At 46.3% G+C, this 12,365-nt stretch overlaps 1 protein-coding gene across 1 annotated transcript in view; it reads left to right on the top strand.

The window, feature by feature from the left end:
- atp2b1a (ATPase plasma membrane Ca2+ transporting 1a) overlaps positions 1–12,365 on the top strand; it is a 207,099-nt gene that overhangs the window by 183,265 nt on the left and 11,469 nt on the right. The window contains 2 exon segments of the mRNA XM_084330168.1: positions 5,487–5,594; positions 8,191–8,379. Of these exon segments, the coding sequence (XP_084186294.1) occupies positions 5,487–5,594; positions 8,191–8,379 (297 nt within the window).

Below are 12,365 nucleotides of genomic sequence, written 5' to 3'. Positions count from 1 at the left end.
GGTACCATGAGGGTGCAGGCATAGTCGTAGTACCCTTGAATGAGTGTACTTAGTACCCATGGTTTTTGCCATTTTGTTATTGTGAAATTGGTATTAAATTGAATTCTGAGTGGCATTAAAAAGTCTTAAATCTGACTGGGCTAAACCTGCAGATACCCTGTATATAGAAGGATTATATGCAGGTGTATCAGTAGGTATATTATATAGAAGGATTATATGCAGATGTATAAGTAGGTATATAGAAGGATTATATGCAGGTGTATCAGGTGTATAGAAGGATTATATACAGGTGTATCAGTAGGTATATAGAAGGATTATATACAGGTGTATCAGGTATATAGAAGGATTATATGCAGGTGTATAGTAGGTATATAGAAGGATTATAAACGGGTGTATCAGTAGGTATATAGAAGGATTATATGCAGGTGTATCAGTAGGTATATAGAAGGATTATATGCAGGTGTATCAGTAGGTATATAGAAGGATTATATGCAGGTGTATCAGTAGGTATATAGAAGGATTATATGCAGGTGTATCAGTAGGTATATACAAGGATTATATGCAGGTGTATCAGTAGGTATATAGAAGGATTATATGCAGGTGTATCAGTAGGTGTATAGAAGGATTATATACAGGTGTATCAGTAGGTATATAGAAGGAGTATATGCAGGTGTATAAGTAGGTATATTATATAGAAGTATTATATGCAGGTGTATCAGTAGGTATATAGAAGGATTATATGCAGGTGTATTCAGATGAACTGCGATGTGCGCCTTTTGCTTCCACTGGCCTTGACCCTTGACCTTTCAAACTGGCCTTGATGCCACATGGAACCACAGCGTCTCCACGGAAACTCACGTTAAAAGTCTATCCAACCCCTCCTGGAAGGTCCTTCATAATCACACATGGTTGTGGCGTTTGTACAACCTGCAATTTCCTCCGCTCTGGCCACAGGGACAGACGGACGTCACCTTCCACCTCCTCGAGGGCAGCGGGGCGGCAGGGTTGGAAGGGCTGTCGAATAATGCTCTGAAGATAACGTAGTTCCGTCTCAGCGGACCCAACTTTTCACACCTCGGAAGTGAAATGAATTTGCTCTCCAATTAACTTCCCGTTGGGTGTCCAAGGAAGGAAACCGTAAAAGAAGGAAGGGTCATTGTGTCAGAATACCGGCGTTCTATAACAAGGAAACTGTAAAAGAAGAATCGTGTTAGAATTCTCTGCCGCTGCCAAGCACACTAATAAAATATTAAATTCAGAAGCTAGCTGAGGAGATATACATCAACCAATATATCAAACGTTAGCTGGTTAACAAGGCAACAGATGGCAGATGATTCTGACATCCGAGGTGACAAGCTGTTAACCCTTTCACTGCCACACTACCAAACGGTTAACCCTTTCACTGCGACACCACATAAGGTTAACCCCATTCACTGCCACACGGCAAATTGTTAACCCTTTCACTGCGACACTACAGAAGGTTAACTCTTTCACTACCACACTACAGAAGGTTAACCTTTCACTACCACACTACCAAACGGTTAACCCTTTCATTGCGACACTACAGAAGGTTAACCCGTTCACTACCATACTACAGACTGTTAACCCTTTCACTACCACACTACATACGGTTAACCTTTCACTACCACACTACCAAACGGTTAACCCTTTCACTGCGACACTACAGAAGGTTAACCCGTTCACTGTCACACGGCAAATGGTTAACCCTTTCACTGCCTCACGGCAAGTGGCTAACCCTTTCACTACCACATTACAGAAGGTTAACCCTTTCACTACCACACTAATAATAATATCTTAGATTTATATAGCGCCTTTCAGGAGACCCAAGGCGCTTAACGGGAGGGGGCAGCTAAGGGAAGGGGATCAGGGAACAACGTAACAACAAAAAGAAAAGAAAAGAAAAGAGGGAAATCAGCCAGAGTAATTTACAAATTTGGTGAAGAGGTGGGTTTTGAGTTGGGATTTGAAGGAGTGCAGGGATGTAGCACTACGGATGTTTGGAGGGAGTGAGTTCCAGAGGGTGGGTGCGGCAACACCCAAGAAGGCTCTGGGACCAACAGTCTGCATGTTGGTGGTGGGGATGGAGAGGAGACTGGAGTCAGAGGACCGCAGCCTCCAGGGCGGGATGTAGGGATGGAGGAGGTCAGCTAGGTACCAGGGGGCAAGGGAGTGAAGTGCTTTGTAGGTGATGAGGAGGATCTTGAAATTGATGCAGGACTTGACTGGAAGCCAGTGGAGGTGGATGAACCACTACAGATGGTTAACCCAACCGTCTGTAGTGTGGTAGTGAAAGGTTAATCTTCTGTAGTGTGGTAGTGAAAGGTTAATCTTCTGTAGTGTGGTAGTGAAAGGTTAACCTTCCGTAGTGTGGTAGTGAAAGGTTAATCTTCTGTAGTGTGGTAGTGAAAGGTTAACCTTCTGTAGTGTGGTAGTGAAAGGTTAACCTTCTGTAGTGTGGTAGTGAAAGGGTTAACCTTATGTAGTGTGGTAGTGAAAGGTTAACCTTCTGTAGTGTGGTAGTGAAAGGTTAATCTTATGTAGTGTGGTAGTGAAAGGTTAACCTTCCGTAGTGTGGTAGTGAAATGTTAATCTTCTGTAGTGTGGTAGTGAAAGGTTAACCTTCTGTAGTGTGGTAGTGAAAGGTTAACCTTCTGTAGTGTGGTAGTGAAAGGGTTAACCTTCTGTAGTGTGGTAGTGAAAGGTTAACCTTCTGTAGTGTGGTAGTGAAAGGTTAACCTTCTGTAGTGTGGTAGTGAAAGGTTAACCGTCTGTAGTGTGGTTGTGAAAGGGTTAACCTTCTGTAGTGTGGTAGTGAAAGGGTTAACCTTCTGTAGTGTGGTAGTGAAAGGTTAACCTTCTGTAGTGTGGTAGTGAAAGGTTAACTTTCTGTAGTGTGGTAGTGAAAGGTTAACCTTCTGTAGTGTGGTAGTGAAAGGTTAACCTTCTGTAGTGTGGTAGTGAAAGGTTAACCTTCTGTAGTGTGGTAGTGAAAGGGTTAACCGTTTGTTGTGTGGTAGTGAAAGGTTAACCTTCTGTAGTGTGGTAGTGAAGAGTTACCATCTAGTGTGGTAGTGAAAGGGTTAACCTTTTGTAGTGTGGTAGTGAAAGGGTTAACCTTCTGTAGTGTGGTAGTGAAAGGTTAACCTTCTGTAGTGTGGTAGTGAAAGGTTAACCGTCTGTAGTGTGGTTGTGAAAGGGTTAACCTTCTGTAGTGTGGTAGTGAAAGGGTTAACCTTCTGTAGTGTGGTAGTGAAAGGTTAACCTTCTGTAGTGTGGTAGTGAAAGGTTAACCTTCTGTAGTGTGGTAGTGAAAGGGTTAACCTTTTGTAGTGTGGTAGTGAAAGGGTTAACCTTCTGTAGTGTGGTAGTGGAAGGGTTAACCTTTTGTAGTGTGGTAGTGAAAGGGTTAACCTTCTGTAGTGTGGTAGTGAAAGGTTAACCTTCTGTAGTGTGGTAGTGAAAGGTTAACCTTCTGTAGTGTGGTAGTGAAAGGTTAACCTTCTGTAGTGTGGTAGTGAAAGGTTAACCTGTAGTGTGGTAGTGAAAGGTTAACCTGTAGTGTGGTAGTGAAAGGTTAACCTTATGTAGTGTGGTAGTGAAAGGGTTAACCTTCTGTAGTGTGGTAGTGAAAGGGTTCAAACGGCAGGTGATGAACGAGGTAACGACAGATCCCATTCAACTCGATGTCGGCCGAACTGAATGTTCCCATACTTGGCACCAGTGTGCTCACTCACACATGCCACCCTGGTACAGGATGACCCTTCCTTCCTTAACCCTCTGGGGTTGGAGCTCCTGTGTGCTCCCATGTGCGGGAGAACAAAGGTGTGCAAAACGGCCGCCTTGTCTCTGCCGAGAGGATTCTTCATAAATGCTGAAAATGTTGCGCATTTCAGAAATCGGTCAAAATAGAGAAAATGGCATTTTGGTAAATGGCTGCTTTTTTATATAGCGCTTTTATCCAAAGCGATTTACAATTTGTTACTCACATCTTACCCATTCGCTCTCACATTCACACACCAATGGCGGAGGCGACCATGCAAGGTGCCAACCTGCTCATCAGGAGCAATTAGGGGTTAAGTGTCTTGCTCAAGGACACAAAGACACGCTGCCCGGGAGGAGCGGGAATCGAACCGGGAACCTCCGGATTGCCAGACGACTGCTCTACCCCCCGAGCCACTGTCGCCCCCAACACCCCCCATTTTTGAGTGCTTTGAAATGTTCTATATCTGTTTCCTTATTTGCAAAACTTAATACGACTTGTAAATGGGTTTAGTTCTTGCTAGATTGTATGGCGCTACTTATCCTCAGTCCTCTCAAAGAACTACACTCGCCCAGCTTACCTCACGTAAACGCACATACACGCACGCACAAGAAAAAAGAGAAAAGAAATATATCGCAAAGAAAATTAATCATAGAATAGGAAAAAAAACATGTATCATAGAATACAAATAAATGTTAAAAACAAGAGGTAAAATCCAGTTGGAACAAAATAAAACTTTATCAGGGTGGGCATGTATTCAAGCTGTGCTGAAGACAAATTTGTATTGTGTGTGTGTGAGTGTAAATAGTGTTTAAGATTTATTTTAAAACTAGCCTTTTCTTTGATGTTCCGAACATCTCTGGGAAGACAGTTCCAGGATACTATCGCCCTATAAAATACCGCCCTTTTCATAAAATGTTACTTGGGTAGAGGTAAATTATGGTCAAAATATGGTCACCCTAGAATCCTAGATAATAGCTGTTTCATTGAGAGAGAGAGAGAGAGAGAGAGAGAGAGAGAGGGGGGGGGAGGAGAGTGGCCTAACTGAGTCATATATTCTGTTAGCCCAGGTTGTTCTGAAAATAAATATCACTTCACTGTACAATACATTGTTTAGGTTTTACAAGCAGTTTATCAAAGTTGACTGTGAACTTGAATTTGGTATAAAAATACAGATTGAAAAAACGAACTGACTTCTATGGTAAAAATGTCAATAATTCTTTATGCGTATAAGTAACTTAGCTTGTGTCTTTAGTTAAACATTTTGAATTATGATATTTTTTGTGCCATTCAGTCAGAGAGAGGGAGGGTGGGAAAGTGAGAGCCTATAGCCGGTACTTGACTTTGACTTGAAATTGACTAACAAAGGGACTAACTAACAAATGTGAATGTGTTGCCTTCTGGGAATGTAGTCTTTCATCAAATGGTTGAGAAATGTCTTTGATTCTTTCAAGCCCTGAATCTCAGATTTGGTCAGAGTGTTATCAGCATGTTTCATAGGACATTGATTGAAAATAATCTGCTTTGATTTGTACAAGTGATGGCTTATTTTGAAGGTATGAACCTGTCCTGTACTTTCATATTATGTAAAAAAAAAATATATATATATATATATTTGTAAATCCCCAGAAAGGGGGGGGGTCAGAATTCCAAAATAGCTCAGACCCCAGGGTTAATGGTTTGTCCTGTGTGTCTCTCCCTCCAGATCGTCATCGTGCAGTGGGGGGGGAAGCCCTTCAGCTGTGTGGCACTGACTATTGACCAGTGGCTGTGGTGCACGTTCCTGGGCTGCGGCTCTCTGCTGTGGGGGCAGGTAAGACCAGTGTCTGTGGTGCAGGTTCTTTACTGTGGGGGCAGGTAAGACCAGTGTCTGTGGTGCACGTTCTTTACTGTGGGGGCAGGTAAGACCAGTGTCTGTGGTGCAGGTTCTTTACTGTGGGGGCAGGTAAGACCAGTGTCTGTGGTGCAGGTTCTTTACTGTGGGGGCAGGTAAGACCAGTGTCTGTGGTGCAGGTTCTTTACTGTGGGGGCAGGTAAGACCAGTGTCTGTGGTGCAGGTTCTTTACTGTGGGGGCAGGTAAGACCAGTGTCTGTGGTGCAGGTTCTTTACTGTGGGGGCAGGTAAGACCAGTGTCTGTGGTGCACGTTCTTTTACTGTGGGGGCAGGTAAGACCAGTGTCTGTGGGGCACGTTATTTATTGTGGGGGCAGGTAAGACCAGTGTCTGTGGTGCACGTTCTTTACTGTGGGGGCAGGTAAGACCAGTGTCTGTGGGGCACGTTATTTATTGTGGGGGCAGGTAAGACTAGTGTCTGTGGTGCAGGTTCTTTACTGTGGGGGCAGGTAAGACTAGTGTCTGTGGTGCAGGTTCTTTACTGTGGGGGCAGGTGAGACTAGTGTCTGTGGTGCAGGTTCTTTACTGTGGGGGCAGGTAAGACCAGTGTCTGTGGTGCAGGTTCTTTACTGTGGGGGCAGGTAAGACCAGTGTCTGTGGTGCAGGTTCTTTACTGTGGGGGCAGTAAGACCAGTGTCTGTGGTGCAGGTTCTTTACTGTGGGGGCAGGTAAGACCAGTGTCTGTGGTGCAGGTTCTTTACTGTGGGGCAGGTGAGACTAGTGTCTGTGGTGCAGGTTCTTTACTGTGGGGGCAGGTAAGACCAGTGTCTGTGGTGCACGTTCTTTACTGTGGGGGCAGGTAAGACTAGTGTCTGTGGTGCAGGTTCTTTACTGTGGGGGCAGGTAAGACCAGTGTCTGTGGTGCAGGTTCTTTACTGTGGGGGCAGGTAAGACTAGTGTCTGTGGTGCAGGTTCTTTACTGTGGGGGCAGGTAAGACCAGTGTCTGTGGTGCAGGTTCTTTACTGTGGGGGCAGGTAAGACTAGTGTCTGTGGTGCAGGTTCTTTACTGTGGGGGCAGGTAAGACCAGTGTCTGTGGTGCAGGTTCTTTACTGTGGGGGCAGGTAAGACCAGTGTCTGTGTGCAGGTTCTTTACTGTGGGGGTAGGTAAGACTAGTGTCTGTGGTGCAGGTTCTTTACTGTGGGGCAGGTGAGACCAGTGTCTGTGGTGCAGGTTCTTTACTGTGGGGCAGGTAAGACCAGTGTCTGTGGTGCAGGTTCTTTACTGTGGGGGCAGGTAAGACCAGTGTCTGTGGTGCAGGTTCTTTACTGTGGGGGTAGGTAAGACTAGTGTCTGTGGTGCAGGTTTCTTTACTGTGGGGGCAGGTAAGACCAGTGTCTGTGGTGCAGGTTCTTTACTGTGGGGGCAGGTAAGACTAGTGTCTGTGGTGCAGGTTCTTTACTGTGGGGGCAGGTAAGACCAGTGTCTGTGGGGCACGTTCTCTGCTGTGGGGTAGGTAAGACGAGACGAGTGCTGCCAGCCAGACCACGGTACAACACTGCCACCGTGTGGCAGAAATTGGCTTGTTGGAGTGGATTCCTCGGTCATCAAGACAACAAAGAATGGATTGCACGGTGCTAATTGCACCCTTACTTACAATTCATTATGAATTGAAATGGGGGGGACCCTGATGTAAACAAGACGAAAGTCTTTCTCTGGTCTGCATCCCCTTAACAATTGTGTGTATTGAGCCGTACTGTATTGTACCCATTCTGCAATCTGTTAATAAAATGTTCAATCTATCAATCATCCACCCACCTTCTCCTCTCTCCTCCCCTCCTCCTCTTCTCTTCTCCCTCTCCCTCCTCCTCCCCTCTCCTCCTCTCCTCCTCTCTCTCCTCTCCTTTCCTCTCCCCTCCTCTCTCCTCCTCTCCTCTCATCTCTCCTCCTCACCTCTCCTCTCCCCTCCTCCTCACCTCCTCCCCCTCCTCTCTCCTCTCCTCCTCTACTCCTCTCCCCTCCCCTCCTCTCCTCCTCTTCTCTCTCCTCTCCCTCCTCCCCCCTCTCCTCTCTCCCCTCTCCCCACCTCTCCTCTCTCCTTCCTCTCCTCCCTTTCCTCCTCCCCTCTCCCTCCTCCTCCCTCCCTCCTCTCCTCTCCCCATCTCTCCTCACCTCTCCCCTCCTCGCTCCTCTCCCCTCCTCTCTCTCTCCTCTCTCCTCACCTCCCCTCCTATCTCCTCTCTCCCCTCCTCTCCTCTCTCCTCCCCGCTCCTCTCCCCTCCTCTCCTCTCCCTCCCCTCCTCCCTCCTCCTCCCTCCTCCTCGTCCTCCCCTCCTTTCCCTCCTCCTCTCCTCTCCTCCCTCCTCCTCTCCTCTCCCTCTCCTGTCCTCTCCCCTCCTCTCTCCTCTCCCTCCTGTCCTCCCCTCCCTCTCCTCTCCTCCCTCCCCTCCCTCCTCTCCTCCCTCTCCCTCCTCCCTCCCCTCTCCTCCTCTCCTCCTCTCCTCCCTCTCTCCTCTCCTCTCGCCTCTCCCTCCTCCCCTCCCCTCCCTCCCTCCTCTCCTCTCCTCCTCCTCCAGGTGATATCCTCCGTCCCCACCAGCCGTCTGACGTTCCTGAAGACAGCTGGCCACGGCACCCAGAAGGATGAGATCCCCGACGAGGAGCTGGAGGACATGGAGGACATGGAGGAGATCGACCATGCAGAGCGGGAGCTCCGACGGGGACAGATCCTCTGGTTCAGAGGCCTCAACCGCATCCAGACCCAGGTAACAAGCTCCGCCCCACCTGGCGGCACCGGCCCGTGCAACGAGCCATACGTTTGAACTCTTACATTTATTCATTTAGCTGACGCTTTTATCTAAAGCGACTTATAAGTTCTGTACAACAAGTCATCAGGAAGGGCACAACTCTCACAACTATCCTCCAGCTTCAACTCCTATGTTTTGTTCTCTCTCTCTCTCTCTCTCTCTCTCTCTCTCTCTCTCTTCTCTCTCTGTCTTTCTCTCTCTCTCTCGCTCTCTTTCTCTCTCTCTCTCTCTCTCTCTCTCTCTCTCTCTCTCTCTCTCTCTCTCTCTCGCTCTCTCTCTCTCTGCAACCTTTAAGAATGGCTTGCGCCAAAAAAGAAAATATTCTCTCATTTCATTTCTTCTGTTTTGCTTTGGATCTAAAGCAGGTTCCTATTTCTATTTCTGACTCGATCTGAATCTCGCCGCTAAGTCAAAGTGAATATAATGAAGCCCCCTCACAGAACGCAGAGCATCTGAGTGTAGGAGGAAAAACATGTGAAAGGATGACGGCGAGGTCAGGGGTCAAAGCCCCTTCCAATCAGTGCCTCTAAACCCACACCCCTTCCTCTCTCTCTCTCTCTCTCTCTCTCTCTCTCTCTCTCTCGCTCTCTCTCTTCAAACTACTATGCCTGAAATCCTCTCTCTCTCTCTGACAATTTTCTACTATTATCGGTGCCTCTTCTCCCCTCCTCTCCTCTCCCCTCCTCTCCTCCCCCCCTCTCTCCTCTCCTCTCCACCCCTCTCCTCCCCTCCACCCCTCTCCTCCCCTCTCCTCCTCTCCCCTCCTCTCCTCCCCTTTCCTCCTCTCCCCTCTCCTCTCCTTTCCCCTCCTCTCCTCTCTCCTCTCCTCTCCTCTCTCCTCCCCTCCTCTCTCCTCCTCTCCTCATCTCCTCTCTCCTCCCCTCTCCTCTCCCCTCCTCTCCTCCTCTCCTCCCCTCTCCTCCTCTCCCCTCCTCTCTCCTCTCCCCTCCTCCAGAAACAGACAGTTTTCTACTATTATCCGTGCCTTTTCTTTTTTTATTATTATATTTTATTTCTCTCTCTCCTCTTTTCTTTTCTGCTCCTGGGCTTCGTTCCCTCCCCCGTCACGCTGTCTAACTCCTTGCAGATGGATGTAGTGAGTGCCTTCCAGAGCGGAAGCTCCTTTCAGTCCCTGAGGCGACAGGGCTCCTCCAGCTCCAGTCAGCAGCAGCAGCAGCACGATGTAACCACTGTTTCTAGCCCTTCACATGTAGCCTTGTCCTCCGCCACTACCGGCTCCTCCTCCTCCTCTGCCACTGTGGGGTGTGAGTGTGTGTTCCCTCCCTCTAGTGCATGAGACCTCCCTCTCTTCCTCTCTCTCTCTCTTTCTCTCTCTCTCCCTCCCCCTCTCCCTCCCTCTCCCTCTCCCTCTCCCTCTCTCTCTCTCTCTCCCTCTCCTCTCTCCTCTCTCCTTCTCCTCTCTCTCTCTCTCTCTCTCTCTCTCTCTCTCTCTCTCTCTCTCTATCTATCTATCTCTCTCCTATCTCCCTCCCTCTCCCCCTCTCTCTCGTTCGTTTAACCGCTAACATCTTCCTCTCGCCTAGCGCTTGGCTCTTCTCTCATGCCCCCCCCCCCCCCCCACCCCCTTAACACTTTCAGTGCCCAGCAGGGGGCGCACATTTTGTGCTTGAATGCCCACCATCCACTGCAATGTTAGCATTAATATCGCCTAATCTAACGGAACGTAGACCAATCGCAGTCACTCTTATTGTCTGGGACCAAATACGGCCATGCCCCATTCCCAGTAAAAAGTGGGAATCTCTAGAATGTGTTTTGGGCGACGGTGTTTACAGAAGTGCGAGGGTAGCCTCTCAAGTTGACGATACACAACACTTTCTGTTGTCAGTAGATGGCAGCATTGGTTTAAAATTAAAAGGTGAAAATGTTGAAAACTATAACATGAATACATTTCCCAAGACCTTTAGCACAGGTCACAGGTCACTGGGACGTGTCTATTCTTTGACGCGATCTGAACAGCGGTAAACTATTAATGCGACCTCAGTACAGTGACCGCGAATGGTAAACTAATTATCTTAGCAAAAGTGCATCATTAGCATAATGTTTGTTGTCTAAAGGGAAACAAAATGGTACAATTTAAGATTTTAAATGTTATCCGCATATAAAGGACAAATAAAACATCGTTAATTTGTAAGAAACCTCAATGAAAACGGTGCAGGGTAAATAATATTCGCTATTGTTATGAAAATGTGATAGAATCCTATAAAAATGTGGACGCATTTGGTCACTGTGACGTTATGTTTTAAATTATGGCTATGTGTCTAATCTGCCCGTCGCATTATCAATGACTCATTTCCAGTCAACATTGTCGAAGCGGATTGTTTTTTTATCGGTTAATTTCCGTTTTATAGCATTTTGAAAAGCCCTCGTTTTCACGGAAAAATAAAAGATTCCATGATAATCGCCCTGTACTGTAATATTCTAGAACCTTGTCATTTTTCGGCCTATTTATGAATCGTTTTCAAATAAACGCTAGATTATCGATAGTATATGTGTACGTGTGCACGCTGGTCAGTTCCTGATCGATCTTACAGTCAAACAGCCATATCACATTATAGGGGAAAAGCTTATATCTCCGTGAAAACGGGTATGATTATCCTAAGACAGGTAAAATAGATTCCTTACCTGAGATCAGATGGTATCCAAATGGATTATTCCAATTCCTGATCGACATTCCAAAAATCGATCCTTTTATTAATCCCACGTGTATAAAGTAAAACACATATTACACGCTGTGCTGAGGGTCCAGAATGAAGCTGATCGGCTCCGGTTACATGCGTGAGAAGTAAAATGTGGAGTCCTGAGTTTTTTTTTCTCATCCATTTTCATCGAGTCCAATCCAAAATGGTGCATTACCATCTGGGAGACGATAGGGGGCGCTTTTTTCACATCTGAGCGCCTGGCGGGGCAGGATTACCAACGGTAGACTCGGTTGATGAAATATGAATTCAGATCGCTAATAAAAAAGAAATTCGAGAATTCTCGTGATGGGCATTCAATTTGTTAATGTCCGCTTTCTTCTTAAAAGACGCAATCACATCTTCCATATCGCTTCAATAACACCTGCTGTGTGTGTGTGTATATATATATGTCTATGCCGTTTGTGAAGCAGGTTGCCGTAGCGTCAGAAAAAGGTTTCTTCTCTTGTGTTTTCCGCTCTGGTCTCTCCTGGACTAGAGGAGGTGGTTGGCGTTACCTTCGCGGTGGGATGATGTGTTTTCTGTTTAACCTCCTGTCACAACAGCAGTCATAGTGTATATTTTCAGCAATATGTTTGTTTACCAATAGGCTAAAGTATTATTAGTGAAATATTAGTTTTTGAAATGCATTCATTTACAAGCGATTATCCGCCATTTTGAATCTGCGTCGCAATTCTGTTTGTGGTCATATTAGGAGACGAGACCTTGAGCTTTGAATGAGCGTTCATATTTCGAAAAACGACATTACCCAGCTCATGCCAGCTTCCTGCAAGCAAATGATTTGTGGATGAATTATTTTTAGTTATCTTATTTCTCTCGATTATCTACCACAAAACGGAACATTATTGGCATAGATTGGAGCGCAGTTCGTTTTTCTACCTTTCTGTGAACGCTTAGCAAAAATCCATGTTGCAAACCGATAAAAAATGGCGGAACAGAGTCCATTATAAAGAAATAACTGTATTTACAGTAGATCTCATTCACGGTTCTTGCTGCACGCCTGGTGATACTAAATCCAAATTTAACTCTGCCATTGGAAAGAGTAGATTTGGCCCGATCTTCCCTTCATTCATTTGCATAGATTTTTTGTACATGTGATCTCAAGAAGGTGCTGGACGATCCTGTAGCAGTTTTTCATGTCTGGTCATTTTTAGCATGGTGTTATTCACTGTCAAAGATGCAAAGAAAAATCATAATATATATATTCTCCTTTGTTTCATCACAATG

Source organism: Notolepis coatsorum (genome assembly GCF_963971535.1).
Source record: "Notolepis coatsorum genome assembly, chromosome: 15".
Classification (NCBI taxonomy): domain Eukaryota; kingdom Metazoa; phylum Chordata; class Actinopteri; order Aulopiformes; family Paralepididae; genus Notolepis; species Notolepis coatsorum.
This window is presented reverse-complemented; position numbering and strand designations above follow the sequence as displayed.